Source organism: Manduca sexta, unplaced genomic scaffold, assembly GCF_014839805.1.
Source record: "Manduca sexta isolate Smith_Timp_Sample1 unplaced genomic scaffold, JHU_Msex_v1.0 HiC_scaffold_3774, whole genome shotgun sequence".
NCBI lineage: Eukaryota > Metazoa > Arthropoda > Insecta > Lepidoptera > Sphingidae > Manduca > Manduca sexta.
In genome coordinates this window covers 1-11,321 of record NW_023594879.1, presented here as the reverse complement: position 1 = coordinate 11,321, position 11,321 = coordinate 1, and the positions used below count along the sequence as shown (strand labels likewise).

The 11,321-nt window shown below is 35.9% G+C and overlaps 1 protein-coding gene across 1 annotated transcript; it reads left to right on the top strand.

Moving 5' to 3' along the window:
* Positions 1 to 5,278: 5,278 nt before the first annotated feature.
* On the top strand, positions 5,279 to 11,190 carry LOC119193220. The gene is made up of 7 exons (XM_037446853.1): positions 5,279 to 5,307; positions 8,471 to 8,597; positions 8,677 to 8,849; positions 9,387 to 9,546; positions 9,664 to 9,763; positions 10,034 to 10,172; positions 11,012 to 11,190. Exons 2-5 carry the CDS (start codon positions 8,477 to 8,479, stop codon positions 9,729 to 9,731), a joined length of 522 nt encoding a protein of 173 aa, XP_037302750.1. The 5' UTR covers positions 5,279 to 5,307; positions 8,471 to 8,476; the 3' UTR covers positions 9,732 to 9,763; positions 10,034 to 10,172; positions 11,012 to 11,190.
* The last annotated feature ends 131 nt before the right edge of the window (positions 11,191 to 11,321 follow it).

The window sequence follows — 11,321 nt, the reverse complement described above, 5'->3', positions numbered from 1 at the left end:
ACTGAAACTGGCAAAAATAAAACTAATGACAAGATTTTATTGAACATTAATGACGAGCTAGTTTCAGATAAATATAGAATAGCTAATTACTTTGAACATTTTTTACTAACATACCTTTTGAAACGACAAAATGTCTGCCATCCTCACCAGGGGCAGCTGAGTCGTTCTTAAAACAAAATGTTGATCTGTCGATTCCAAATTTCGAATTTGAGTTTGTCACGCACTCTGATATAAAAAAAGTATTTAAGAGCTTAAACATAAAAGCACTGAAGACCTATGGGGTTTATCTGTTAAAGCGTTGCAGTCAGTAATAGACAACATTGCCCCAATTCTTGCGGAAATCTTTAACTGCTGCGTCAGAGACGGCATATTTCCTGATCTTATGAAGGTTAGTAAAGTAGTACCAATTTTTAAAGCAGGTTGTTCTAACACCCCCTCTAATTTCAGACCTATTTCTATTTTACCAGCCTTAAGTAAGGTATTTGAAAAACTAATGCTTAACCAAATGCTGGTGTTTTTAATAAAATGGGATCTTACATAATAGACAATTCGGCTTTACAAAAGGCAGATCCACGCAAGATGCTGGACGTGCTTTAGTCAAAGCTGTGTTAGATGCTTGGGAGGGATCCCAGGATGCACTGGGGGTCTTTTGTGATCTTTCCAAGGCATTCGATTGCGTCGATCACAAAACCCTCATTTTAAAGCTTCATTATTATGGTATTAGAGGAATGGACTTAAACTAATATCTTCCTATTTATCAGGTCGAAATCAAAAGTATTTATCGACAACGTCTCCTCTGCCGGGTCCGCAGTTAGAATTGGGGTTCCCCAGGGTTCCATATTGGGTCCATTCCTATTCTTAGTTTACATAAATGACCTGCCTTACATGGTTGATAATATGGCAGATGTAGTATTGTTCGCTGACGACACTTCGATTATTTTAAGTTAAATAGAAGGGATGAGAATCTCGGTGAGCCACATAAAGTACTTAGTTTGATTTCTGACTGGTGTCTCTCTTCTAATAATTTACTTTTAAATGCCGCAAAAACGAAATGTGTCAGATTTTCGTTACTGAATAAAAAAAAGGAACTAAATATTGATTTAGTTGGGGATAAATTAGAATTAGTTCCCTTAACGGTCTTCCTCGGGGTTTCAATCGATAGTAAATTGCAATGGGGCCCCCATATTCAAAAAATTTCTAGTAAACTGAGCTCTGCCGTGTTTGCTATTAGGAAGATTAGACAATTAACTGACGTGGCTACGGCAAGGCTAGTGTATTTTGCATACTTCCACAGCATTATGTCCTATTGTATTCTTCTGTGGGGTCTGCTGCAGATCTGCAGACCATTTTTATCTTGCAGAAACGAGCGATTAGAGCTATTTACAACCTTCGCTCTCATGATTCCCTTAGGCAAATGTTTAAGGAGGTGAATATACTGACTTTGCCGGCCGAGTATATTTTTCAGAATATAATGTACGTACGTAAAAACTTAGTACTTTTATTAAAACAGTGACTTGCATAGTCTAAATACCAGAAATAAAAATAAATTGGTTGTCCCTAATCATAGGCTCTGTAAAACCAATAAATCTTTCTTAGTTAATAGCATTAAGTTCTATAATAAACTTCCCTTCGAAATTACCAATTTGACCGAACAAAAATTCAAGTGTTATGTTAAGCGTGAATTAATGTGTAAAGGATACTATACTGTATCTGATTACCTTAATGATAAGACGGTTTGGAAAGTTTGTCCTGCACACAATGACCCACCATGTTAGCACACATTAGTAATTAATTAACTGCCTAAAATGTCTTTGTTACATGTCTCACATGCTTTTTTATAATAATGACATTTCTATAGTTCTAATTTGACATAATCATATCATATCTTAATGAAATGTAATTTTTGAAAGACGACCACCCGATCATGTTGTGTTTGCCTGTTCAATATCACTATTTTTTTTTCTTTTCTCATGATTGAAAACTATGATTGTAAATGTAGGCGAATGCACGCTGTACGCCGTTATTTAAGTATGAATCTATGTTCTCTTTTATTTGCTATCGCTAATTTTATTTTATGCCGCTCCAGGTTTAGTCGATTGGATTTCATCTTATCCCATGTTAACGGTGATGTGCGTGCATTAGCTTATATAACTATTGTGACTATGTACAAGAAAGACTTGGAAAAAATACAAAAGAAGTACTGAACAATTGATGACAAAAAGAAAGCCCGGAGTTTCTTTCTGCCTTTCTTCTTCGGGTAGTCATCACTTAGGTAGCTAGTGAAAGGCTGGTAGGTTAGCTAGGTTAGGCTCATGTCCTCGCCGGTGAGGATCCCGACGCGTTACCTTTCTATTTCCCCCTACTTGCCAGCCCGAGCTGGTTACTTCGGTTTGTACCTAGTCTTTTGTATAAACTTTATCCCTAATTTAAAATCTCCATAGTTATATAAGTGATTTTAATAGTTGTTTAGAAATAATAATTATTCTTATTCTTTGTTTTGACGTATCATAAGTGCAACTTTGTTCGCCTACGTGATAAATAAAGTATTTTATTTTTATTTTTTTTTATTTTTAACGACAAACTAAGTGAAATTAGAATATTTTTTGATTACCAAAAATTAAAATCTAAGGCAAAATGAATTGAGAATATTGGGCGACGTGATTGGAATCCTACACCAAATACATATATTCGTTTTTTACATTTTGAGAAGAAATGCATAAACCACACGTTTAATTAACGCGAGTAAAAGATAACTGTTTTCCAACAATATTCCCGATAAGTAAAATAGTAATGATTATTATACTTCACCTAATAGTAATATTACTTTAATATATTGCTATGAATACAATTAGAATTGTTACATAAAAGAATAGATAAACATAAAAGATAAACATAAAAGAAACAACATAAAGATGAAATGTAAGATATATTTTTACAGTTGGCGGTCTTATGTTTCGAGCAACCTTTGCATGCACGGAAATAGATACATAATCATATTGTTGTTATTGCAAATAATTATTATAATTGATTATCTTAACCACCATCTTTACGCTCATTGATTTTAGTTTGCTGAAACGTAGTTATGTTTCTCGATCAAAGAGCATAATAATAAAATAAAATAAAACCAACCAAATAATTGCTGGCTACGCTATCTTATTCCATTTATCATGTATTAAGTAAATATCTTAATCTGTAACTTAAATTTTAGCAAGGAATAGTGCAACATACATATATAGATCAAACACAACTGGATGTTTGTCACAGCAGGTACTGCTTTCTTTAACAATTGTTACTTATAAATCAGTTTCAGTTTGTTTGTTTATATTATGCTTTGTTATATTTATATTATGGTAGAACCCAACCTCTTTCGTATTTGATCTTTTATGTCTCTCTTTTAATTCTTCGATGTCGATACAAAATTTTCGGTACTAGTATATCACTATTGTAAAGGGCGGAGTCGACGCCATTTTATGCATTAAATGTGCCGCATGTCACGTGACCATATCACTCATCCTCTATACTCTTTTATCATTGTGACAAACACTGTGACAAAATCTAGGCTGTATGGCTAAGAGCCTTTGCCTTCTCCTTAAGGAGTAAATCAAACCAAAAAAAAAAAAAACACTGTGACAAATGACAGCTGATCAGGCGGCAAGTTGTTGATAATTTAACGTAGTGGCTATTTGTTATTTCTACGCCATAATAATATAAAAGAAGAAGAAGTTATTTCTACGAAGGGAAAAGTTAGTAAATTTATGTTATGAGCTTGTTTTTTATTGTTTAATTTTCGGTAAGTTTCTTTTAAACATAATTGTGTTTATTGTGAAAACGATGTAGATAATTATAGTATATATATAGTATATTATACTTAATATTATTTAGTATATTTTTTGTCGTTGTGTCCGTCTTAGCGCGAGTCATCGCTCGGCTTTTAGTAACAGTAGGTATCCGGGACATGGTTTAATTTTACGATAACTCTTAACATATTCCTTTTAAATTGTATGGTGTAAATGGCAATTATAATGCACATAAAATGATTGCTAACTAATGACAGAGAATCCGAAGACTAGACTAGACTAAGACCAGAAGGAGGAGCGCATCAATGAAAAATTTTGCAAAAACGCAAAATAATTTTTTTTGAGAGCTTCCATTACATGCTCTAAGTAAACGCTAAAGTTACTCAACAATCATCTAAGAAGAAATTGTTCCTCGTAAAATATATCTGTACTATTAAAAGCTGAAGAGTTTGTTTGAATGTGCAAATCTCGAACTATCGGTTTAAATTGAAAAATTCTTTTAGTGTTGGATAGCCCTTTGTTCACAGAAGGCTATATATCATCACGCTATGACCAATGAGAGCGGAGCTGTAATGAAAAATTCTGCAAAAGCAGGGAGAATTTTTTACTTTTGAGAGCTTCTGTTGCGGCGCTGTGTAAACGGTTAAAGTTATGCAACAATAATGTTCGACAGAATAGCTCTTAAAAAATTCAAAAAATTATATCATAAAACAAAGACCCCAGCCACATCTGTCTGTCTGACTGACGCCCTAATACTGAAACGCTACTCAACCAACCAACTTGTCTGAGGCCTACTTAAATTTAACAGGCTACTTAATTTAAATGGCATTCTCAAACGTACATTAACTCTTGGTCTCTCGTGAATCGCACGAGCCAAGACAGCTACATGACATTTGCGTGTGTCACGGGATTATAACCTTATATACTACATATATACTACATAATAAGGTTATTTTTCCGTCACACGCGTAGCTGTCAATGTTTGCCGGCAAACATTCAGCTACCTCACGGGTTAAAAGATTTTACAGAAAACTCAGTTGAGGAGCAGTTAATTTGCTATAGATTATAAAAAGTTTGTTTTAGTTTACATAATTTTAATAAAATGATATTTATGTGTCGTTTCACGCAGCATAATTTATGAAACATAAAAAAATCATATAACGTAATATGCAGTTTAATTAAAATGATTTTTAATTATTAAATTCTCAACATTGATGTAGTAAATACATTCCAACTTATTTATACTTGCCATTTGGCAGCATGATCAGTATTGAGATTGACATAATCACTTTAGAAAAAAAAACTTCTGTCAAATTTTCTTCAACAATTAAATCATAGTGATTATATTCTCTTTGTTAACAATATTCATAATTCTTATTTCGTGTCTTACCACAGAAGTTTATATTTTGTAATTATATCATTTATCAATGGGGTCTTCAAATAACAAAACCCAAAAAAGGGGTTGACATAGATAAATAGAAAAACAAGAACTGCTGGATATAGTGAAAAAGTAAGTATTGGATTTATTTGGAGGCTCATTGACATAATTAAGAAAAAAGGGCATTGCTCGATGCGGGCTGCTTCCGACATTCCATCTGGAAATTTTTGCTGGAGGCCTTTGTTCAGCAATGGATATCATGTGGCTGATGTTTTTTTGTTAAATAATTTTAAAAATATATTCTTGAGTAATAGAGTGGTCAGAGCGTGGAATAAACTCCCAGAACATGTGGTTACACCTGGAAACATAAACCAGTTTAAGAACCGACTGGACAATTACTTAGCTGCAAATGAAAACCTGTAGTAATAGCGAGATGCGGGCATTATCAGTTGTTTCAACTGCCTGCCTGATGTATATATAATAATAATAATAAGCCCGCAGGTGCGGCTTTGTGGCGAGCCGACGGTGAGTGGAGACACCGCGTTCCCTGATTCCGTGGGGCTAAATGAGACCCCTGACCCTTGGCTTGCCTTAACTGGCCGGCTAGGGTGGAAGTCGCAAGAGCTAAGAACCTCAGCTCCAGGGTGGAAGTGCTCAATCTGCGTAATAGCGAGGAAACCCGCTCCGGGACGCGATAGCGACCCGCGATGGTGAAATCGGTGCACACCTCTCGACACCCTTAAGCCACCCACACCGGTGTTGCGTCCTTGGCTTACGCCACTTATGGGATGCCCATCTAGTGGGGGCAAGTCACCGCCTGCCTTGAATACATAAGATTGAGACATTTTACTTGGCAGGCGCCCCGTTGTCTCAATCAATAGCCCAGCAACCAGTCCAGCTAGATCCCATCCATAGACCCAGTATAATTCCCATCTTTTCTGCAATAGTCCCTGCACCTTGCAAGCGCTGTCTTTGGCTGTATTTCCTCCATAAGTATAGACAGAGAGAGTACTCGCAAGGTGTATAAACCCCAACTAGAGTAATGTATCTTAAAGGGGCCTCTACGTGTCGGATCCATGTCCCCACGCAAGCCTTCCAAAAGGACCGGCCTTTATGCCGTGATTTTCCGCAGGAAAGATACAACATAATAATAATAATAATAATATTTGTTTTATTGGCAGCTCCGTGAGGAACACAGGCAGTGAGCTGTAGGCGAGTAGCCGGCTGTGAAGTGAGAGGTCGTGGGTTCTCTTGTGTGATATATATAATCAATCAATCAATAATTTATTCAATAAATAGACTTCTGCAGGCATCTATATATATGTACTATGTGTAGCAAAATGTCTGTAATGAAATTTTATGTGTCTGATATATAAGAATTACAATATCAAAATATAATAATTACAATAAAGTTTCTTCTTGCTTCTCTAATAATTATTTCTTCATTCAGACATGTTCAGACTTTCAATAAAATTAATTTCTCTTAAAATTGTTACATACACACATAATAAAGCTAATCATCCTAGAAGGGGTAGGCAGAGGCACAACTAGTTCCATGATATGAGTACAATATGATGTACCATATTGTACTCATATCTATATATATATGTACTATGTGTAGCAAAATGTCTGTAATGTAATGTTTATATCTCTGATATATAAGAATTACAATATCAAAATATAATAAATACAATAAAGTTTCTTCTTGCTTCTCTAATAATTATTTCTTCATTCAGACATGTTCAGACTTTCAATAAAATTTATTTCCCTTAAAACTGTTACATAGACACATAATAAAGCTAATCATCCTAGAAGGGGTAGGCAGAGGCACAACTAGATCCATGATATAAGCACAGGCACAACTAGTTCCATGATATGAGTACAACATGATGTACCATAGGTTACTACACATGAAAAATATTCTAGATGACCTTTTGATTGGTGCCTGTGGCAAAAGAAACGAAGGGCAATCAATATCTGGTATTTCTTTTATGACCGGCTAGGCTGGATCAATATCCAGTTTAAATCAATATGATGAATGAACATTCCTGAAATGACAATTCCTGAATTAAAAAGCATAATTTAGGACAATTCCTGAATTAATGAACATAAATGAAGAACTGTTTCCTTGCTGAGTCGGAATCTTCTTTTAAATTCATCATCACTGTACTCTTCGAAAGTGTCTAATTTCTCTCGATTTCTTCGATTGACACTATATTCTTCTTCAGACAGTGATGATAGTGAAGAAAAAGACATTTTATTAAATCGAAAGAGAATATAATAACTACTAACACAACAATAAATATTTTAGCGTAAAGATTTGAGAGTAGTCGCAAGCACTCTCAAATTAATCTCATTAACAGCCATATAAGGCGGCCTTAAATAGCTGTCAAACTTTAAGCAGGGTTTGTGAATACTGTTTGAATCAATAAGCGGACCTTAAACCTTCGTCGCCTTAAATTTAAGTTTAGGAAATAAGTGACGTTTCAGTATACCAATTTCAAAGATAACGAATGCTTAAATCCGTGAGGCCATCTTAAATATTTAAGTAGCGTTTGAGTTTTCGGGCGTGAATATGATAAACTCAAAAACTACCCAACGGATTTCGTTAAAATTTGGTATGGTGATAGTTAGAGACCCTGGTAAGGATATAGGCTACTCTCTATCCCGGGAGAAAATATGGCGCGATTTTTATCCTGGAATCTATACTATTATAATTCATTGAAGAATTTGTTGTTTCATTTGTTTATTTGAATGCGCTAATCTCAAGAATTATAGGTTCTAATCGAAAAATTATTTCATTGTTGGAAAGTTCATTTATCAGGGATGGCTATAGGATGTATAAGATCAGGCTATGACCAATAAGAGCGGAGCATCAATATATTATGTTGCAAAACAGGGAAAATTAATTTCCCTTAAGAGCTTCCGTTGCGTGCGCTCAGTAAATGGTTAAAGTTTCTATCCGGGAAAATATATAGCGTGACTTTATAACGAAAACCTTTATAACGCGGGCGCAGCCGCGGACAAATGCTAGTATTATAATATAAACATAATCTGCCTTTTTTTCTAAGGACTAAACGCGGCCATATCCATTTAGCGCGGTCTAATGGCATTTGGCTGAATGCGAAAAACTCAATAATGCCCGATGGATTTTGATAAAGTTTGGTATGGAGATAGTTTAAGACCCTGTTAAGGAAATAGACAGCAGTACTTTTATCCCGGAAAAACTTTTTCACGCGTCTGGAGCTGTGAGCTAAAAGCTATGTAATTATATAATTAATATTGCATTTAACAGAGCAAAATGGAGCAATGGGAAGCACTAGTGCAGCAGTACCCAAATACGCAAGACCTAAGAACCTTCACAAACACACTTGTGAAGGCTAAACCCATGGTTAAAGAGGACTTAGCACCATTTGAAATAAGTATTAAATACAATTAAAATTTAATATAAAATATTACATGGGGAAAATATCTGATTTTTTATTTTTATCCTGCCACCAGATTGGTTTATAAACTCCTTGCTATATAAACCAGTGGAGCTACTTACAACAATATCATCACAGCGTAAGGTCGAGACATGGGGAAAATTACTTGAAGGTGCTTTTAAGCTCCTGACTGATATTGTCACCAAGTTCGGAGATTCTGTAGAACAGCACTATGAAGACATTGTTCAGGTAATGGAGTGAGGCTCTTTTTAATCTCTTTTTATATTAATATATGTTGGGATGACAATGAAGATTATAGTCACCATATTTATTAGCTTTGGAATTAATTATTATCACCATTTCATAGACACCAGAGGGTCCCAAACCTTTTTTTTCTCATAGACCCCTTTCAAAATTTTGATGGTTATAGTGGAACTTTTAGGTTTCGCAGAGAAAGTGCATTGCAAATACCCCCTGGCCATTGTGGGGGAGTATGTTAGGGTCACCGTGCCTCTTACGACCCCTATCAATATTATCTGTCTACATAGGCGAAGTCTAACCAACATTTTAGTACTTTACTATCAAACCAGATAAATTATCGTAGACCCCTGCTTACGAATTGTCGACCCCGTTTTCCAGCCTACGTAGAATCCGTCAAGTCTCCCGTGGACCCCGGAGCTTCACCTGGTCCACTTTGGGAATCATTGATATACACAGTCACTTTATCAGGTGTGGTTTCAAAATATTGTAAGTCGATGTTTTTCATCATAAATGTGCACTTTTCAGGTTTGCAAGCTGGAATACCCACCTAAGACCGCCAACCAAGCGCTGACGTGCTTGGCTCAGGTGGCGCGGCGCTCGGCGCTGGGTGCGAGGGATGCAGAGCGGTTCATTGAACAGCTGTTAATTTCGAAAAATTCTAAGACGCAACTTGCTTTGCTTATAGGTAAGTTAGCCAGGAGATGTAAACATTCCAAATGAAGACTGTGTATTTTGTGACGACCAACACAAGTTTTAGTGGTCATCATTCCGTTCTGTTTAAGATTATTTTTTGTGATTGTAGGTACTATATGCGAGTACCACCCTGATCAGGTCGAAAATAATATTGAAACCATACTTAGAACATTTTAAGCTCTAATGTACTCTATGGCGACAGAAATTCTGTAAGTAGTTTGATCATAATACTTTATCACAATGCTACTAAGATTATTTCGGAAGTTGATAAAAACATTTGAATTTTTGAACCGGCTTCCGCTTGAATTTCAATGAAATTCAGGCACGGATAGACCTACTTTTAGAGTAAGTAGTTGTAAGCATTTTTTTTACATAGGGAATATACATAATTGCACTTTTATTTCTTGGAAAAACAGTCACGCAGGCGGAGCCGTAAGTAGAGCGAGTATTATATAATCATTAGGCCCCATGACTTTCAGCATCAAGTGATGTGCAGTGCGTTGCAAGGCTTGACTGGACTATTCAAGAACTTTGGTGAGGACCTGCCCACAAGTGATCTCATACTGCTCTATGATAAGTTAACTAAGGAACTTATACTCAGACCCAAGTGTGATAAAGGTAAGCTGGGAATTTTGACGTATATTTGAATGATGATACTTTTCATCTTTCGTTTGTAAATGTGACCTTTGACTATACTCATCATAATAATGAGTATATTTGTTTTGCTGTACCAGAATAAATTACAATGGCTGTACTACATTAGCGTATTTGTCAAAGTATTTGACCTTTTGGACAAACATTATCGACTTTGGGTCTTTTATACTGTTTGTCCTAAGAAATAATGCCAAGGAGAGGTCCAGCGATAGAAAACACGTTGTGGTACTCGATTTAGCCCCATGTGTGTTCTGCGATTTGCATAGTTTTCGAGGTATGATATTTTTTCTGAATATTTGCTCTATCTGTGGATTTCCGCTTAACACTATTTTTGGGACATCCTATATACTAAGTTGATGTTTTGGCCAAATAACTTAAATATTTGTTTAAATACGCAAAGTGTAGCTCAAAGAATACACATTAAGGTGGTAGCTCAAGGTCCATTTTCAAACATTTTGTTTCGGCTTTAATCTGGCTCTAAACAAGTATTGCAAGTAAAGAATTTAAATTCACGTCTAGTTAGTGATTAGTTCTCGCAGTTGAAGAAAATGTAAAATAATTAATAATCATGGATATTTCTGCCTTTAAAATTTCGTCATATTAAATTTTAAAGGCCGAAATATCCATGATTATTAATTATTTTACGTTTTTCTTTCAACTGCGAGAACTAATCACTAACTAGACGTGAATTTAAATTACTTGCCAATACTGTTTAGTTACCCAGATTAAAGCCGAAACAAAATGTATGAAAATGGAGCTACCACCTTAAAGGAAAGCATTGCAGCATGGGTATTTGTGTGCAGTGGTGCTGGGCATCCTGAGTGCGCACGCGCCGCTTTTCGCGGAGCGCCTGCTCGACGACGCGGCGCTGCGGCGCGCGCTGTGGCGACAGCTCGCGGCCGACAACGACGCCGCCATCGCCGCCGCACTGCGAGGCATTTACAACGCAATCTTTCAAATGCCGGGACAGACTAACGAACTAGTACAGGTACACACTGAGCCATCGACATTTCTCTTTTCGAGACGTTATATCTCCAAAGAAGTGTTTATCAAAATCATTCTTGAATTAGGCGTCTAATGAACCTGAAGCGAGCTAATGACAAATTTGTCACG

Coding starts and splice junctions, on each gene's coding strand:
- LOC119193220 (XM_037446853.1), top strand. CDS start 8,477: ATGGAGCAATGGGAAGCACTAGTGCAGCAGTACCCAAATACGCAAGAC. Junction 8,598..8,676: donor CTTAGCACCATTTGAAATAA/GTATTAAATACA, acceptor TCCTGCCACCAG/ATTGGTTTATAAACTCCTTG. Junction 8,850..9,386: donor ACTATGAAGACATTGTTCAG/GTAATGGAGTGA, acceptor TGCACTTTTCAG/GTTTGCAAGCTGGAATACCC.